We start from the raw sequence: 18448 nt of genomic DNA on the forward strand, positions 1-18448 counted from the left end.
CGGTTGAAGCCGCGGTGATGCGCGCTGCACTAGCCCGACTTCCTGGTTCCCCAAGCGGGGTCCGATCGACCTGGTTCCCGCCCGCTTTGGGAGCAGGGATTTCTGGGGTACGTCCCAGGTCTGATCAGCTTCACCCTCCGAGATTTTCAGCGAAATCTGTCGGTTACAAACCCCGGTACCCCGACATGCGTGTGCGTGTGTGTGTGTCGCTGCGCGAAACACATACATTCTCATTAATGTTGTGCTTGCCTGCCACGCTGATGGACAGAAACTGTATGGTGATTTTTAAAAGAAAAACTTTGCATAAGACGTTTCCAGCCGGAGTCATTATGGGATGAAGGGATGATGATCAAGTGGTTGAGACAGGTCTGGAAATTCGGACTGGCGCAGCTGAATTAGCGGAGCGGAGCTCCTGTCGGATACAAACCCCGATACCAGATCCCCGACATGCGCGTGTGTGTGAGCGGGACCAGCGCGGGGGGGTGACGCGGGACCCGGGACCCGGGACGCAGGGGAGCGGAGGAGGACCAGCGCGAGGGAGCAGGACCCGGGACCGCCGCGGTCGGGATCCGCAGCACAACGGGGTATGAAAAGTGTATTTACTCTTGTGCTTGCCTGCCACGCTGATGGACAGAAACTGCCGGCTATGGTGATTTTTAAAAGAAAAGCATTGCCTAAACAGACTTTTCCAGCCAGAGTGAAATGAAAAGGGCTGGTGGCTGAGACAGGTTTATGTGCGGCGACCCGTGTTTTTTTTAATTCTTTAATGCGGAAACAGAAGATGAACCTTGAAGGGTTTGATTGATGTGAAAAGTGAAATAAAATATCAAACTAAGTTTTGCTCCTGCTCTACTTTTAAATAAGCACTCTTGTGTGTGTGTTCTGCAGCGCGTGTGTGTGTTTTGCAGCGTGCGTGTGTGCAGCTCCGTGTCTGTAGACGGCGCCTTTTGGGTCGGTGCGCCGTATGTGTGTTTTAAAACCAAAAATGACACACAAAACTGAGGGTGCGCCTTTTCACACGGTGCGCCGTATGGTCGTGAAAATACGGTACTTATGAGAGAGGTGATCGCGGACATCCACAATGTGTAAGACCCAATAAACGTGTACATTGGTCTTAATCCGTCGGTATATAATACGCGTGACAATAAAGCGGAACGAGGAGCAGTTTTTCATCCACAAACTTAAGTTCTGGTGTCAGTTCTTAAAATACAAACAAGAAAAGCAGAGTGCAATGATGCACTAACACTGCCCATAAACATTCATAAACCCGTACGATAATGAAATGCAGCTGAAATCGGAAAATAAATTATTTTTTTCAGGCCTCAACTTTTGACAGGACTGTCTCCATCTATCTGTTTTACCTGTTTTTACAAATTTTTTGTTAAGATGAGCGGTTTATCATATTCAAACATTTGAGGGAGGAGACAGGGCGGAGTGTTGTGCTCTCACATGTGTGCTCAAATCCACATTGATTGGTATGTACAGAGCAACCTGCGTAGATTTGGGCGTACGCACAGTTTTTTTACATCTGAATTTTTTTTTGCGTACGTGAAAATTCCAAGCACGGTTTCACGTTGAAATCCACGCACTCTTTGTGCCCCTGGTCCATGCAACCTCCAGCAACTACATCTGACTTCTAACGATGGGTTGTTCAGCATCAGAGAAACCTTTGGTGGACATCTAAATGCCTTGTGCTCGCCCAAAAACCAAGCTGGCCAAACCAGACCTCCTGACCACGAATCATAACCAAAAAGGAGCTCAGACTCAGCAGTTCTTCCCAAGAGTTTGCATGATGGTGTACCTTAGCTAGAAGCAGCTCCCACAGACTCATCACTTTGGTCAAACGAGGAAGGACGATGTCCATCAGCTCCTCATCCTCACACTGCTCCACCAGCTGCAGATATGCCATTGTGGAAAAACAGAACCCACGTTGGTCTTCAGCGATCAGTCACCAGAATCCTCAGAATCCCTCTTCTTACCTCCTGCAGCCGGTCTTGCCTCCTCTCTACCTGCTGTTCTGCAGTTACCATGGAGACTCCTAGTTTAGGAGGGCGACCACGACGGCCCCGCCTACCCATGAAGCTCACAGTCACCTGAGAGAGATACAAATCAGATTAGTTACTACAATCCTGGTCAAGAAGATGACGCTCCATGAAGATCTAGGGCCTCATTTATAAAGCTCGCTTGCGCACAAAAAAGGGCTTGAAAGATGCGCAAGCCACCTTCTACGCAAAGGTTGGGATTTAAAAAAAAAAAAAACTAACCGAAAAATGTGTGTATCTTTACGCCAAACCTGACCCTCCCGTAGAAACATTTTGAAGATATGGGGAACTGGCGACGCAGGCGGTGAGGTGGTGAAATGAAGCCAGATTCATGTCATACTTTTAATGTCATCACATATCAGACTTATAGATCCATGTACAGCCAAGCCGGTGTTCTGCCGAGTTGTCCTACCTCCGCGAATCGTCCTACCCATAGGATGAAATGATACTTCTCTGCCGAGTTGTCCTACCTCTGCAGAAAATACTACCGTACGATCCCCTTTTCTTTTATCTCAGTTTATTTTTTTTCAAAGGCTTTTTCATGCAAATAGACAATTTAACAGCAGGAAGTCAGAACGTGCTTCCACATAGATCTATGTGTACGACGCTTCGGCGGAAGAAAAAAAAACGTCAGATCACGCTTCCACATAGATAAATGTTGATGTCTATGTGGAAGGGTGATCTGACGGGGTATTTTCATCTGTCAAATCATCCTACCGCGGAAACGCCATGCAGGTGCAGGACACGCCGTGCCGGTGTCAAAAAGTGATGCCTGCCAGAATCTGATTTCTCCCATGAAAATGGGTCTTTTTACCTGCCAAAAATTGATTGAAGGCCAAATACAGTTAATGAAAGGTTGTTTCTACCTAAATATGATTTGATCTCATTCTTGAGCTTCATAATCTGAAAATCTGACGTTTCAGCGCTATCGCTCAACGGGCTGCTGTGCGCGCTCCCGCGGCCAGAAATCAGATTCTGGCAGGCAACTCACTCGCTTTATTGTTGTTAGTGATGACATTACTGTGACCACCACATAATGTCGTTTTCCTGGCCTCCACCTCATCTCCATCTCAGTCTCCGCGAAAGTTCTCTTTCTGGTCTTCCCTGCCATGATTTTTGAGTGTAAAACACTGTTGATCGGCAGGTTCATTTATATGCAAATACAGTCGCCACGTGCTTTGCATTGACCATTCTTGGTAAAAAAGTGGGCATGTAGAGGGCGGGATATGAGGCGAATTCACGTGCGCAACCTTCCAGCTGGAATGTGATTTATAAAGCCAACATTGCGTGCAGGTGTGCGTATGTTCGGCTTTTGGGTGCACGTGCACTTTTAGTATGAATCCTACGCACTCTTTTATAAATGAGGCCCCTGATCTGTTCAGGTGTTACTACAAAAACAACCACCTCCTCCTCCCCCACCACCACCACCACCACCTGTTCCCACAGAAACCTCCTCCTCCTCCTCCACCTGTTTCCACAGAAACCTCCTCCTCCTCCTCCTCCTCCACCTGTTTCCACAGAAACCTCCTCCTCCTCTTCCTCCACCACCACCTGTTTCCACAGAAACCTCCTCTTCCTCCTCCACCTGTTTCCACAGAAACCTCCTCCTCCACCACCACCTGTTTCCACAGAAACCTCCTCCTCCACCTGTTTCCACAGAAACCTCCTCCTCCTCCTCCACCTGTTTCCACAGAAACCTCCTCCTCCACCTGTTTCCACAGAAACCTCCTCCTCCACCTGTTTCCACAGAAACCTCCTCCTCCTCCTCCTCCTGATAAAATTAGATTTTCTAACCGCAAAGACTGCGATTTGACCAGTCACATGATCTGGTCACGTAATCTGCGAGTGAGCAGAGCAGGCAGGGGAAACAAGTCAACAGTAACCTAAATCTACCATGGCCTCAGTGTTAGGGCTCGGCCAGGCGGGGCTTTATAAATATATGGGCTTTATAAATTTATTAAATATATGAGCGCAGAGTCGGCGTGGCGAGGAGCACGAGCCAGGCACGTGCCGGCGGACAGTGGAGTCGCGCTGTGAAGGCTGATTTATGGTTCCGCGTTAAATCGTCGCAGAGCTACGCCGTAGGGTGCGCGTCGCTGTGTACCCTACGCCGTAGGACTGTGTTGGTGTAACGCGGAACCATAAATCAGCCTTGAGCCAAACCTGCAGCTCGTCAGCTCATCAGGAGAGGTTAAACAGCGGGGCTGCCAGTTGTTCATTGCTGGTTCGTTTTGTTAATTCTGAGCTTTGTTGGTTTGTTTGTTAGTTTGCTGGTGGTTTTTTTTCTCCCTGTGATTTTTGAGTTATTTGTGAAGAAGTTCTGAGTTCCCTGTGAGGAAGGTTTTTTTGTTCCCTGTGGGAGTTTTTCAGTTTTTTTCTATTAAACTATGACTCGTTTTGGCTAAAGTTTAACCCGGTTTGCTGTTGTGAGACTGGGTTCAGAGAAACGACCCATAACACTCGTAGGTACAGACGTGTTAAAGAGGTAAAGCCACAGATTAGTTTTCTTTATTGTTGTAATCTGTGCTTTGAATACATCTGACATTGTTTATTATAAAACAAGACGGATTTATTGCTTGTGTATTTGAATAGATGAGAACAGGACCTTGAAAAAATAATCGCATATTAAATCGCAATCGCAATATTGAGGAAAAAAAATCGCAATTGGATTATTTTCAAAAATCGTTCAGCCCTCCACAGAAACCTCCTCCTCCACCTCCAGTGTTTCCACGGAAACTACCTCCTCCTTCAGTGTTTCCATGGAAACCTCTTCCTCCTCCACCTGTTTCCATAGAAACCTCCTCCTCTTCCTCCATCTCCTCCAGTGTTTCCACAGAAATCCTCCTCCTCCTCCTCCTCCCTTTCCAAAGTGCACAATACAAAGTGTATTCTGAATAAAGTTAACAGTAAGCTTACCTTAGGAAGTGGTCCTAATGATCGGCCTCGCCCACGGCCCCGCCCTCTGCCTCTCCCTCGACCTCGTCCTCTCCCTCGTCCTCTAGGACGGCCCGGACCCCGGAGATGAAGGCCTCTAAGTCCAACTGCTGCTGCTGGACCTCCGTCTGCCTGGAGACGGATGGGAAACTAGTTCAATAAAACAAACTAACAAGATCGGTTCAGGTTAACCATCGGTTCAGTTCTGATGGCCTGCCCCCTCTACGCCGAGTCTGTTGAGATGTTTAAAAATCAAATTCATTCTCAGACTTTGTTTACCTGGATGAAGGAAAAGTGCCACCAGGTGGGAGGAATCATGTTTGGTGCACTAGTCTTTAATAAGGCATAAATTACACACACCTGAAAGAGTTTGTTTTATAGGTTTTGAAAGCGTGACTTGGCCCAAGCCTACCTCCCCCAAGCCTACCTCCCCCAGGCCTACCTCCCCAAGCCTACCTCCCCCAGGCGTACCTCCACAAGCCTACTTCCCCCAAGCCTACCTCCCCCCATGCCGTCCTCCCCCAGAACTACCTCCCCCAAGCCTACCTCCCCCCAAGCCTACCTCCCCCAAGCCTACCTCCCCCCAAGCCTACCTCCCCCAGGCTGTCTTCCCCCATGCCGTCCTCCCCCAGGCCTACCTCCTCCCAAGCATACCTCCCCCAAGCCTACCTCCCCCAAGCCTACCTCCCCCAGGCCTACTTCCCCCTAAGCCTACCTCCTCCCAAGCCTACCTCCCCCCAAGCCTACCTCCCCCCAAGCCTACCTCCTTCCACCTCCCACGAAATAAATTACACACACCTGAAATCCTTTTTTGTTTTGAAAGCGTGACTTGGCCCAAGCCTACCTCCCCCCATGCTGTCCTCCCCAAGCCGGTTATGAATTGATGACTGGAACAACGGATGCAGAGAGGACTCACTCTGGGCATTGACATGGCAGCTGGCTTGATGTCCCCTCCTTCATCCTCTGCTGCAGCTAGTGTTACAGTGTCCTCTGGTTGGTTGTCTTCCTTGAGGGGGCATGGCGTGCTGGATGGATCCGGTTCTCCGTGGGTGGGGTTCAGTTTGTAGTGCCGGTTCAGGCCTCCGGGCCCAATGTAGGCCTTATCGCAGGTCTGGCAACGATGGCAGCGGGACTTGTGGCTATAGGAAAGGGAAGGTCTGGCACCAGAGGCGGAGCTGTCCTTGGCATCCTCATCCTCCACGCTCACATCAGAGTAATCATCCGAGTCAGACTGGTGGCTTTCTGCCAAGTCTTCCGTTTTGATGAACTTGTAGTCCTTGGCTTTGTACTTGGGAGGTCTGGAGACACGGCCCGACCGGGTCTGGACCTTCACCACCTTTTTTTCTCTCTTCTTTACCTTCCTCTCCTTCTCCTTTTCTTTGTCCTTGGCAGAGGAAGGCGGGGCCTCTGTGACACGGGTGTCAGCGGCAGGTGTGGTGGCCTGAATCTGGACCGGCGTAATGGCAGCAGGGGGTTTATCAGGACTTTTACCAGCAGAACTTACTGTGCCGTTACGGGGGACCCTGATGAGAGGAATGGTGAAGGTTTTGGCTGTAGTAGTGGGTGGGGGCTTAATCATCGTTGAGGGCAGAGTTTTAATGCTGGGGGTCATCGAGACTCTGATAGGGGATGTTGCAGATTTCTGCCCAGCACTGGAGGAGGATCCTGCTGAGGTCACCTGACCCGTCAGCTTGTGGACCAGTGGGAGCAGGGATCCCACGATGGGAGTGGGGCTCTGTAACAGCAGCTGAACGGGGGGGTCACCTGGACTCTGCTGCAGGAACAGCTGCTGGCCCTGCTGACCAACCACAGGCTGCAGGTGGATGATCTGAGCACTGCTCACACTACCATTGGCCGGCAGCTTCACCTGTGGATGACTGACGACATTCTTCTGTTGGGGGTTCATACCCGACTTCCCATCCTGTTTGGGTGGAATCTGGATCTGGATCCTGACGGGTTCTGACTGCAGGAACAGAAATGCAGACATGAAAAGATGTACAAAGATGTAATTCATCATTCATTTTAGCTGTCGATGGGATCATTCATTCTTTTCCATCTTTTGCCATCTGAGGGAAACCTGCAGTTTCACCTCACATATGTTCTCATACACAACTAGCTGTATGGTCAGTTACACACACCTGAAAACTGCAGTCCTTTGCAGTTAGGTTTGGGCTTAACACCCCTTAACCATACATGTGATACCAGAGGGCTCCACCTCGGACTGATGGAGGCAGCGCCAACGCTGGAGAAGCTGAGGACCGCTGAGAAACAACTACATTTCCCCTTGGGGATGAATAAAGTCATCCATCTCTTCAACTAAACCAGGGGTATTCAACTAAAACTTACTCAAGCGGAGGTCCAGAACATCATAATACATATATACCTCTGGGCTTAACACCCCTTAACCATACATGTGCAGCACCTCCGGGCAGAACGGAGACCAATCCATCCATTATCTATACGCTTTATTCTTTGCAGGGTCACGGGGGTCTGCTGGAGTCTATCCCAGCTCATTTCCAGGCAGGGGTTACACCCTGTACAGGTCTCCAGTCCATTGCAGGGCCACATATAGACAAACAACCAGACACACTCACACCTACAGGAAATTTAGAATCATCAATTAACCTACTATGCATGTTTTTGGACTGTGGGAGGAAGCCGGAGGGAACCCGCGGAAGCACGGGGAGAACATGCAAACTCGACACAGAAAGACCCTGCTAGGCCTGGGAGTCGAACCGGGGACCTTCTTGCTGTGAGGCAACAGTGCTAACCACTAAGCCACCGTGCTGCCCCGCAGAACAGAGGCCAAATTACAACCGTATGAAACATGGCCACACTTGTGGATGAGAAAACCACATCGGTGCCATCAGAGACAGCTGTTAGCAGAGAAAACCCCACCTAGTTTTTGGCACCTCCCCAAGACAGTATATTGTTCTCCGCAAGGTTTGAGGGCTCGTTGCGTTGGACTGCCGTGTTGTTCAACACAACCCCCCGCCAGCGGTCACACCAGCAGCAGAGTTCCCAGTCCTGTCACTAGCGGTCAACGGCAGCACACGCCTATGTGAGCACCAATAGTGTTCAAGCGAATTCTGCATCTTATGTACACGTCACATGTTGGAGGACAGGCTCTCCTCTGTCCAGTGGTGCGGACCCCGTCTCGGACTGATGCAGGGAGCGCTGAGAGACAACTACATTTCCCCTTGGGGATGAATAAAGCCATCCATCCATCTCTTCAACTAACCCTTGAGGGACAAATGGCGCTTTTCCACTAGTACCTACTCAGAGCGACTCGACTCGCCACGCCCCCGTTTTGTGCTTTTACACTAAGGGTGGAGGCGTGCCGAGTAGGTATTTTTTCTGTATCTATTCTGCCGAGGTTCTAAGCATGCTGAGTCGGGCTGCATCTGACGTCATCACACTACACGCCACCGATTGGTCAGGGGGCGGGGCCGTCAGACATTGAAGCAGCTTCGCTCCAACCTCCCACTTCTCATCTCGGTGTCTAAAAAGAAACGAGGGCAAGGGTAGTGGAGGCGAGACGAGGCGTGGTGAGTCGAGTCGGGCTGAGTAAGTACTTGTATAAAAGCGCCAAAAAAGAACACGTTTGTTTGGGACTCCTGAAACCCAATTCCGAAGAACCTTCGTCAGTGAGAGATGAGATTACATTCAGATGTCATCTTGTTTTATGATGCGGGCATGAGGTCCAACAGCTGAACAGCTCAAAGATGACACATCACACGCCATCAGTGAAATGCTCTGGAGAAGGCTGCTCGCCCCAACGGCCAACATAAAACCTTGTGTCTGAACACAAGAACTACAACTTTGCTGTCAGGCTTAGCCGTCACCGTGAAAACAACCTTCTGAGAAAACTATAATGCTGATGTAGCCCAAGATCAACTACCAGGTCAGACTGTTCTAGTCCAGATGATCCCCCAAGAAACGCATAAAAGACCCATGTACCCACGACCCCCCAGGACCAGACTGACCCCCCAGGACCAAACTAACCCCCCAGGACCAAACTGACCCCGACCCCCCAGGACCAGACTGACCCCCCAGGACCAGACTGACCCCCTCGGACCAAACTAACCCCCCAGGACCAAACTAACCCCGACCCCCCAGGACCAGACTCAGACTGACCCCCCAGGACCAGACTAAGCCCCCAGGACCAGACTGACCCCCCAGGACCAGACTAACCCCGACCCTGCAGGACCAAACTAACCCCCCAGGACCAGACTGACCCCCCAGGACCAGACTAACCCCCCAGGACCAGACTAACCACGACCCCCCAGGACCAGACTAACCCCGACCCCCCAGGACCAGACTGACCCCCCAGGACCAGACTGACCCCCCAGGACCAGACTGACCCCCCAGGACCAAACTAACTCCCCAGGACCAAACTAACCCCGACCCCCCAGGACCAGACTAACCCCCCAGGACCAAACTAACCCCCCAGGGCCAAACTAACCCCCCCAGGACCAGACTGACCCCCCAGGACCAGACTAACCCCCCAGGACCAGACTAACCCCCCAGGACCAAACTAACCCCCCAGGACCAAACTAACCCCCCAGGACCAGACTAACCACGACCCCCCAGGACCAAACTGACCCCCCAGGACCAGACTGACCCCCCAGGACCAGACTAACCCCGACCCCCCAGGACCAGACTGACCCCCCACCTGGATGGAGCTGCTGGTCTGCAGGGCCACCTGCTGGGCCACACTCTTCAGCTGCTGGGACGCGTTGTTCTGGGAGCTGGGCTTCTGGACCTGCTGCCTCAGGTTCTGCTGGGGGATCTGGACCTGCTGCCTCAGGTTCTGCAGGGGGACCTGGGCCTGATTCTGGGCTTTGGTGACCTGGTTGATGACCTGCTGCAACTGGGTCGGATCTAGAGCCGCGTTCTGGACGGGGCTGGTCTTGAGCAGCTGGCTGTGCTGGAGCAGCTGGGCGGCCTCGGTGTCGGACACCTGGATGATCTGGTGCTGGGTGATCTGGTCCAGAACCGCCTGCTGCTCCTCGGCCGTGAGTCCGGCCCCCCCCAGCAGGCTGCCGTCCGGCTGCACGTAGATAATGGTGGTGTTGGCCAGCTCCCCCAGGTCTGCCCCCAGGTCCAGGTCCCCCGGGGCCGGCCCGGAGTCCCCCGGCAGGGCCGGTCCGGCCCCGGAGTCCCCCGGGGGGGTCCGGCCGCCCCCGGTGCTCTGAGCGGCGGCTGCGGGGCCCTGCTTCCCGGGCTGGGAGCTCTGTGCGGCGGGTTCGGTTTCAAGCACGGTGGAGGGCTCGGTTCCGTCCACCAAAGACTCCCCGGTTCCGTCCGGCGGGGATGTTATTGTTCTGCGGGCTCCGTCATCCTCGCCGTCCGCCATTTTGGCTGTGAGGTGAACCGCAGGTTCGGACTGCAGGCCCGGGTCGGTTCTCCTGATCGTAGGTCCAAATCAGCGAGCAGCCGCTTCTGCTTCACACATTAGACCTCTGCCCGACTCAACGGCACCTGAACCGGTTCTCTGGGTCGACAAACACTCTCACCGAACCTCAGAACCGCCTCATCGCTGCTGTTAGCGGGAGGAATTTTGAACTAGCCTAGCTTAGCCTCAGCAGGAGCGGGAGCTCGCAAACTCCGGACCGGATCAGCTGCGGATCTGGATCCACCCCCGGACCGGATCCACGACAGGACTGGAACCACCCCCGGACCGGATCCACGAGTTCCACATTTACAGTGCTGCTCAGTCTTTATTGCACGCAATAATCCTAACTAAAAACACAAATAAGATAAAGATTGGTAAAAACATATTCGTTGACCTGTACTTTTGACATAATCACAATAAAGTTGAATCTAATCTAATCTAATCTAATCTAATCTAATCTATCATCCTTCATCTTTCCAGACATCCATCAACCATCCGTCTTTCATCCATCATTCTTTCGTCCATCAAGCTCCACGCAGAGATATGACTCCAGGTTTTCCAAACAGCCGTCTCAAAGTTCCCTCCTCCTGGAGCTGGTTAGTAAATGTGACGGTTCCAGGAGATGATGATAGAGCAGGCAGCTGAGTTTATCTGGAATACGTCAGAAGTAAATAATCAAATCCAGAAATAACACTGAAACCATCGGGTCCAGCCAGAACCCAGTCTGAATTGACCACTTTTGGTTCAGATGGGCCCAGCCCACCTGGGTTTTACTGAAGTGGAATCTATGCACTTGTTGAATGAAAGAAGGGGGTTCCTTCCATGTCAACAAGCTGGTCCTAAATATAAGTGTTTGATAATAAAGAGTTTTGTAGTGTCTCAGATACAACCTCTACATGATCTTGATGTGTTCTTTTTGTGAGATTCCTACAAGAACCCATCATCTTCCTGCAATGAGGGTTACAGCGTGCAGCCCTGCAGCCCCTTAAGTTCACCCAGAGCATTTAAATCGAACACAACTACCTCAGTGCTTGTCTGCTGAAGGGGTTAATCAAATCAGAGCATTCTCTGTTAAGTTTTCCCATTCCTCCAGAACCTGTGACGTATGAAGATGGGCGATATTCCAGAGAGACTGATGTCCTGGTGATGTTACTGGTGTGGGATTTGATGGAGAGGGTGGAGTCCATTATAAGATCAAAGCCACACACTAAGGCCCAATCCCAATTCAACTTCACTCGCCCTTCTTTTCTCCACTCGCCCTTCTTTTCTTCCCTAACCCCTAAAAAAGAAGTGGGAGATTTTAGGGCACTTGAAATCTAGGGCACTTGGCCCAGGTGCCTGTCCCATTCTCCTACTCCCCCTCGTTATCATCCCTACCCTGATCAGGAAGCAGAGAGCCAAAAGCTGTTTTAATTTCAGCTGTAGCGCTGTTAATATGGCACTTTATTAAGTTTTAATATTTTTCAGGCATAAAGGTAACCTTAAGATCCGCAACCGGGGCTCAGTTTATCCAAATAACGCCTGTTAAGAAATTTGACCCGATGTTTTCGGAGATGAGAATAGCCGCCGCCCCCGGGGAGCAGCAGCAGCTCACAGCCCGAGAACAGACGTGTACGCCGGGTCAAGCTGCTCCGTCGCCCTGGGAGAGAACCTGCAGCTCCGTTGAGAATTACGCTGGCTGAAATACAACCTGATCTCACAAAAAATCCGTGGCCCACGACCTCTCACCACTATTTTCCGTGGTACCAACACGGAAAGTGGTATAATTCCGTGTGGGCACCACGGATATTGTACCATGCAAAGTCAAGGGGATCCGTGGTCATGATATATACACGGATTATGACATTATTATTATTTATATATTATTCTTTGTTATAGTGGCTAAATTATGCGTTTTTGTCGCGCAAGGTACTGTTTGTTACTGTTAGTTTGTAAAAGCATGTTTTTAACGCTGTATAGCAGTGTTTTAATGAGGTTTTAATGGGAGCAACACGGATATAGTACTATGCGAAGTCAATGTGAGGCGTGGTCGTGATATATACACGGATTATGACATTATTATTATTTATATATTATTCTTTTTTTATAGTGGCTAAAGTATGCGTTTTTGTCGCGCAAGGTACTGTTTGTTACTGTTAGTTTGTAAAAGCATGTTTTTAACGCTGTTTTAGCAGTGTTTTAATGAGGTTTTAATGGGAGCACCACGGATATAGTACTATGCGAAGTCAATGGGAGCCGTGGTCGTGATATATACACGGATTATGACATTATTATTATTTATATATTATTCTTTGTTATAGTGGCTAAAGTATGCGTTTTTGTCGCGCAAGGTACTGTTTGTTACTGTTAGTTTTTAAAAAGCATGTTTTTAACGCTGTTTTAGCAGTGTTTTACTGAGGTTTTAATGGGAGCACCACGGATACAGTACTATGCAAAGTCAATGGGAGGCGTGGTCGTGATATATACATGGATTATGACATTATTATTATTTATATATTATTCTTTGTTATAGTGGCTAAAGTATGCGTTTTTGTCGCGCAAGGTACTGTTTTTTACTGTCTGTTTGTAAAAGCACGTTTTTAATGCTGTTTTAGCAGTGTTTTAATGAGGTTTTAATGGGAGCACCACGGATAGTACTATGCGAAGTCAATGGGAGGCGTGGTCGTGATATATACACGGATTATGACATTATTATTATTTATATATTATTCTTTATTATAGTGGCTAAATTATGGGGTTTTTTACGCGCAAAGTACTGTTTGTTACTGTCAGTTTGTAAAAGCATGTTTTTAACACTGTTTTAGCAGTGTTTTATTGAGGTTTTAATCGGACCACCACAGATATAGTACTATGCGAAGTCAATGGGATCCGTCACCCGATTTGAGTGCTGTCATACCATTGAATGAAGGACAAAACGATAACAATCATCCCATTGATATGGGCCAGTAGGGCCCTACTCTACCTACTAGTAGGCGCAGCCGGAGGCTGTTATTGCCCCTTTCTATGGCTAACCCCATGTTATTAATGCTTGCTATGGAAATCACACCTCATTATCGCCCTTTTCTATGGCTAACCCCATGTTATTAATGCTCAGTAGGCACAGAAGTTTTGTTATGAAGCTCACACCTCACCTCCCTTTATTATGTATTTAGCTAGAATTTTAAAACCTGAACAATAGAATTCAACGTAAAATGCCGGATCTTGTCCATTAAAAACAATACGTTTTGGAACATAGTGTAACGACCACAGATAGATAAGGCCTTGCCCGCCTGGGCAACACATCAGCATTTGGCCGACTTGTTAGTGCAGTTGACTGTGGTCTGGGAGACTGTGGTTCGAGACACGCTCTGGGCACGACTTGTTCGCCACAGTATTTTCCTCATTGTGTTATGGTTTTCGCCGTCACGAATCGTTCAGAGTTCTCCGTCTCTCCATTTGGTCGCGGTGCAGTACCCCCCGCGGCCACTAGTTAGCGATCTTTTTCTGAATGGTTTATCCGACTTTTTCCGGTCACAGTAAATCAAAGAAATAAGGACAACTATTGTGCAAAAAACAAAAACAAAAAAACTCACATATAAACGAAGAAAAAAGCCCTGGAAGTTCACTACTGATTCAAACCGGAAACCGGAAATGCTTCGCTTTCAAACGAACCAATCACAGCCCTCTCGGTCTGCGTGTGGTCGGCGTCTCCTCGACGCGTAGTTACAATTTTCGGGAGGTGCACGTCAGTGACGGCGCATGTGACGGCGTGTCCTCTGCGTGTACAAAAACCACACGCCGTAGGCACGGCGTCGTTTTGACGCAGAACCATAATTCAGCCTTTAGGCTCCTCGATGGTGCCAGGGGGTCCCATAAATCAGCCTTACCACATGCAGGCTGACTCCGCGCTCCCAGCGGATCAGCCGGCTGAGTCCTAACAGTTTCCCCCCTCTGTTGAAATGTCCACATTGCAAGAATTGTCGCCCTGTTGTCATCCTTTTTGGTAAAATGTAACCAAACTTCCCAGCGTTTATGCCGCTTTGTCCCCGTGTTTTCCTGCTGGGCGCAAATGCGCATGCTGCGCAACGTGCTTGGTGACGTCATTCGCGCCCACTGGAATCGATAAGGGAATCGTTTGCGAAAAAGGCAAACGATTCCAAGGAATTGAAACACTGGGAACCGGTTCTCAACAAGAACCGGTTCTCGATTCCCATCCCTAGGTCTAAGAGCCTCCTGACTAATGGTATGGGGCCTATTTTGTGTCTTTTTTTGCACAGTTCACTAACGCTTTGAGCTAGGAGGCTGAAATTGTAGACTCTGTATCTGGAGGTGACCTTCATCCACTGTGCCAAGTTTCAGATCAGTGTGACCTTCGGAAGTGTCAAAGATCACCGCGTGTGTTGCGTTTCGGCCCTGCAAAGCCTATTTCGTGTCTTTTTTTGCATAGTTCACTAACGCTTTGAGCTAGGAGGCTGAAATTCTAGACTCTGTATCAGGAGGTGACTCCCATCCACTGTGCCGAGTTTCAGATCAGTGTGACCTTCGGAAGTGTCAAAGGTCACCGCGTGTGTTGCGTTTCGGCCCTGCAAAGCCTATTTGGTGTCTTTTTTTGCATAGTTCACTAACGCTTTGAGCTAGGAAAACTTCAATAAAACACTGCTAAAACCGATTTTAAGGTTCTTTTACTTGTTTTTAAGTATCTTAACGGCCTTGGCCCTTCTTATATTTCAGACCTGCTTTTACCATATCGGCCCTCGCGGACCCTGAGATCCTCCGGTACCGGTCTTTTATCTGTTCCCAAAGTTAGAACCAAAACCTTTGGCGAAGCTTCATTTCATTTTTATGGCCCACGCCTGTGGAACAGCCTGCCGGAGGAATTCAGGGCCATGGAGACTGTCGATGCTTTTAAAGGTCGGCTCAAGACTCACCTTTTTAAATTAGCTTTTAACTGAATCTCCTTTTACTTGTTTAGCACTACTTATTAATGTTTTCCTATATGTCATTTTATTCCTCTTAAGTTCCTCTTAAGTCCCTTTTAAAGCTTTTATTAATTACTTATTTACTTTATTACTTATTTACTCATTTATTTTTTAATGTTGCTTCTACTGTCAGTGTACTTATGGGCACTGTTAGTGCCCATAAGTTATCTTTTATATTAACATTAATTTATGCTGTTTTTAGTATGTTTTACACTCCTTTTAGTTCTGTTCATATCTTGTTTATTGTTTCTTAGTTCTCAGCGCCAGTGTTCTCCTCATGGGGGCCCTCCACGCCGGGAGCTTGGTCCGCCTACGGGGGGCTGTCCTGGCCTGGATAGTTGGGGGTCCTACTGTTCTGGCCTGGATAGTTGGGGGTCCTGCTGTCCTGGCCTGAATAGTTGGGCGTCCTGCTTCAGGGCCTGGATAGTTGGGGGTCCTGCTGTCCTGGCCTGGATAGTTGGGGGTCCTGCTGTCCTGGTCTGGATAGTTGGGGGTCCTGCTGTCCTGGCCTGGATAGTTGGGGGTCGTGCTGTCCTGGCCTGGATAGTTGGGGGTCGTGCTGTCCTGCTCCAGGGCCTGGATAGTTGGGGGTCTTGCTCCAGGGCCTGGATAGTTGGGGGTCCTGCTGTCCTGGCCTGGATAGTTGGGGATCCTGCTGTCCTGGCCTGGATAGTTGGGGGTCCTGCTCCAGGGCCTGGATAGTTGGGGGTCCTGCTCCAGGGCCTGGATAGTTGGGGGTCCTGCTGTCCTGTCCTGGATAGTTGGGGGTCCTGCTCCAGGGCTTTATAGCGGTGGTGTGGGCCCCTCTCTGTCTGGGTCCGGGGGTCTCTGCGGCGGCGTCCCCTGTAGGGCTTGGACAGCTCTCGGTGTGGATGGCTCCCATAGGACGGTGTTTCCTCACCTGGTCTATCAGTGCTCAGCCATACTCCATTTTTATCACAAGGGTGGGGGGGTGCCGGGTGGGTCTGCATCTGTATAGTATGCTGTGTGTATGTGTGTGTATGTCTTATGAATGAGGGTACGGGGAGTGTGTGTGTGTGTGTGTGTGTGTGTGTGTGTGTGTGTGTTTATTAGACACTCCCCCTGACAATGCAGGGTCCAGGCCAGGATGCAGAGCTGTAGTTTAACACACTTCTCTGCTGCTTCTCGAGGACCAACGCCTGCCAACAAAACTGTAGGATTGCACTATGTAATTAGCGACTCTAAAACTGTAGGATTACATGATATTGGCGACTCTGGCCAGGTGCCTAGCAAAATAGAAGTGGTTGCAGTTCCCCGCCCTCCAAAGGTTCACCAGGTGCAGCGTTATAGAGGCGTTAACCAAGATAACCTTGTAAAAATTAAAACCAATGTACATTTGGTACCAATTACAGACCGAAAAATTAGATGCGGACTACTAAATATACGATCATTAAGCTCTAAGTCTCTGTTAGTAAATGATATAATTACAGAGAGCAGGAGTGATATTTTCTGCTTAACAGAAACATGGTTACAGGAGGAAGAGTATGTTAGTTTGAATGAATCAACTCCGCCCGGCTACTTTAATCATCACATTCCTAGAAGCACGGGCCGAGGCGGAGGAGTCGCAGCAATTTATAACTCCGGTCTCCAAACAAAAATTTAACCTAAGTGCAACTATAATACATTTGAAAGCCTCATGCTTGGTCTGAAATTTCCGAGCTGGAAATCAGAGAAGCCAGTTGTGTTAGTGGTAGTGTACCGGCCCCCTGCTGGTGCGTATCTAGAGTTTTTGTCTGAATTTTCAGATTTCCTTTCTGGATTATTGATCAGCACAGATAAATTCATCATAGTGGGTGATTTTAACATTCATATGGATGTTGAAAGCGATAATCTTAAATTAGCCTTCGATTCTCTTCTAGAATCAATGGGTATCTCACAAAAAGTGGATAAACCGACGCACTGTTTTAATCATACTCTCGATCTCGTTCTCACCTACGGTGTTGAAACTGATGGTCTGTTGGTGTCACCTGTAAACTCCCTTTTATCCGACCATTACTTAATAACGTTTGAATTTAATTTTGTTGATGTTGAAGTGCAAAATAGGAGGTATTATTTTAGCAGATGTTTGTCTGATGAAGTTATTGTTAAATTTAGGGAGGCTATTGCTTATCTTACGACAGTGCGAAATAGTGATGTAGTCGAGGCCAGTGACCTGGGTTCTACCTCTGCAGATGTTGATTTCCTTGCTAGTAACACTGCTGATTTGTTGCATTCAGCTTTAGATGAAGTTGCTCCTTTGAAAAGGAGGGTTTCTAGCCACAGGAGCTTAACTCCCTGGTATAATTCAGATATCCGCATGTTGAAACAAAACGTGCGTAAAACCATAACCATTAAACCATATGTCAATCAGGTTTGTAAAATAGCCTTTTTCCATCTCCGTAATATTGCAAAGATTAGGAAAATCCTCTCGCAGAGTGATGCAGAAAAACTTGTTCATGCGTTTGTATCTTCTAGACTAGATTACTGTAATGTGTTGTTAGCAGGATGTCCAAGTAATTTGCTGAATAGGCTCCAGCTGATCCAAAATGCAGCAGCACGAGTACTGACAGGAATTAGCAGGAGAGACCACGTCTCTCCAGTGTTAGCGTCGCTCCATTGGTTACCCGTAAAATTCAGAATCCAATTTAAAATGTTATTACTTGCATATAAAGCCCAAAACGGCTTAGCTCCGCATTATTTGCAAGACCTGATAGTGCCTTATGTTCCTGTCAGAGCTCTCCGTTCTCAGAGTGCAGGTTTACTCGTAGTTCCTAGAGTATCTAAATGTAGATTTGGAGGGCGGGCGTTCTGCTATCAGGCACCACTACTATGGAACCAACTTCCAATCTGGGTTAAGGAGGCTGACACCACCTCCACCTTTAAAACTAAACTTAAAACATTTCTGTTTAGTAAAGCCTATAGTTAGTGTTTAGTAAACCTCTAGCTGGTGTTGGCAAATCTCTAGGTAGTGTAAACTTTAGTGTGTCAGAGTCGCTCCTGTAGTTTCTTGTGCTGGCCGGAGCACAAGTCTTTCCCTGACCCTGCACCCCAACCTGGGACTTGCTGATTGGGCCGGAGCTTCGGGAGCTGCGTGCTGGCTTGCGGTCCCCACCCCT

The 18448-nt window shown here is 49.0% G+C and overlaps 1 protein-coding gene across 2 annotated transcripts in view; it reads right to left on the bottom strand.

Annotated features, from left to right (window-relative positions):
• The window catches only part of znf839 (zinc finger protein 839), a 29539-nt gene extending 18970 nt beyond the window's left edge, over positions 1-10569 (bottom strand). For both annotated transcript variants that reach the window (XM_061743764.1, XM_061743763.1), the window contains exons 1-5: positions 9652-10569; positions 5893-6939; positions 4959-5108; positions 1980-2093; positions 1802-1894 (exon numbers count right to left, since the gene is read on the bottom strand). In XM_061743764.1, the coding sequence (XP_061599748.1) occupies positions 1802-1894; positions 1980-2093; positions 4959-5108; positions 5893-6939; positions 9652-10335 (2088 nt within the window). In that variant the 5' untranslated portion in view covers positions 10336-10569. The remainder of the gene's footprint in view (positions 1-1801; positions 1895-1979; positions 2094-4958; positions 5109-5892; positions 6940-9651) is intronic.
• Between the last annotated feature and the right edge of the window lie 7879 nt (positions 10570-18448).

The sequence above is a fragment of the Cololabis saira genome, chromosome 16, assembly GCF_033807715.1.
Source record: "Cololabis saira isolate AMF1-May2022 chromosome 16, fColSai1.1, whole genome shotgun sequence".
NCBI classification, from domain to species: domain Eukaryota; kingdom Metazoa; phylum Chordata; class Actinopteri; order Beloniformes; family Belonidae; genus Cololabis; species Cololabis saira.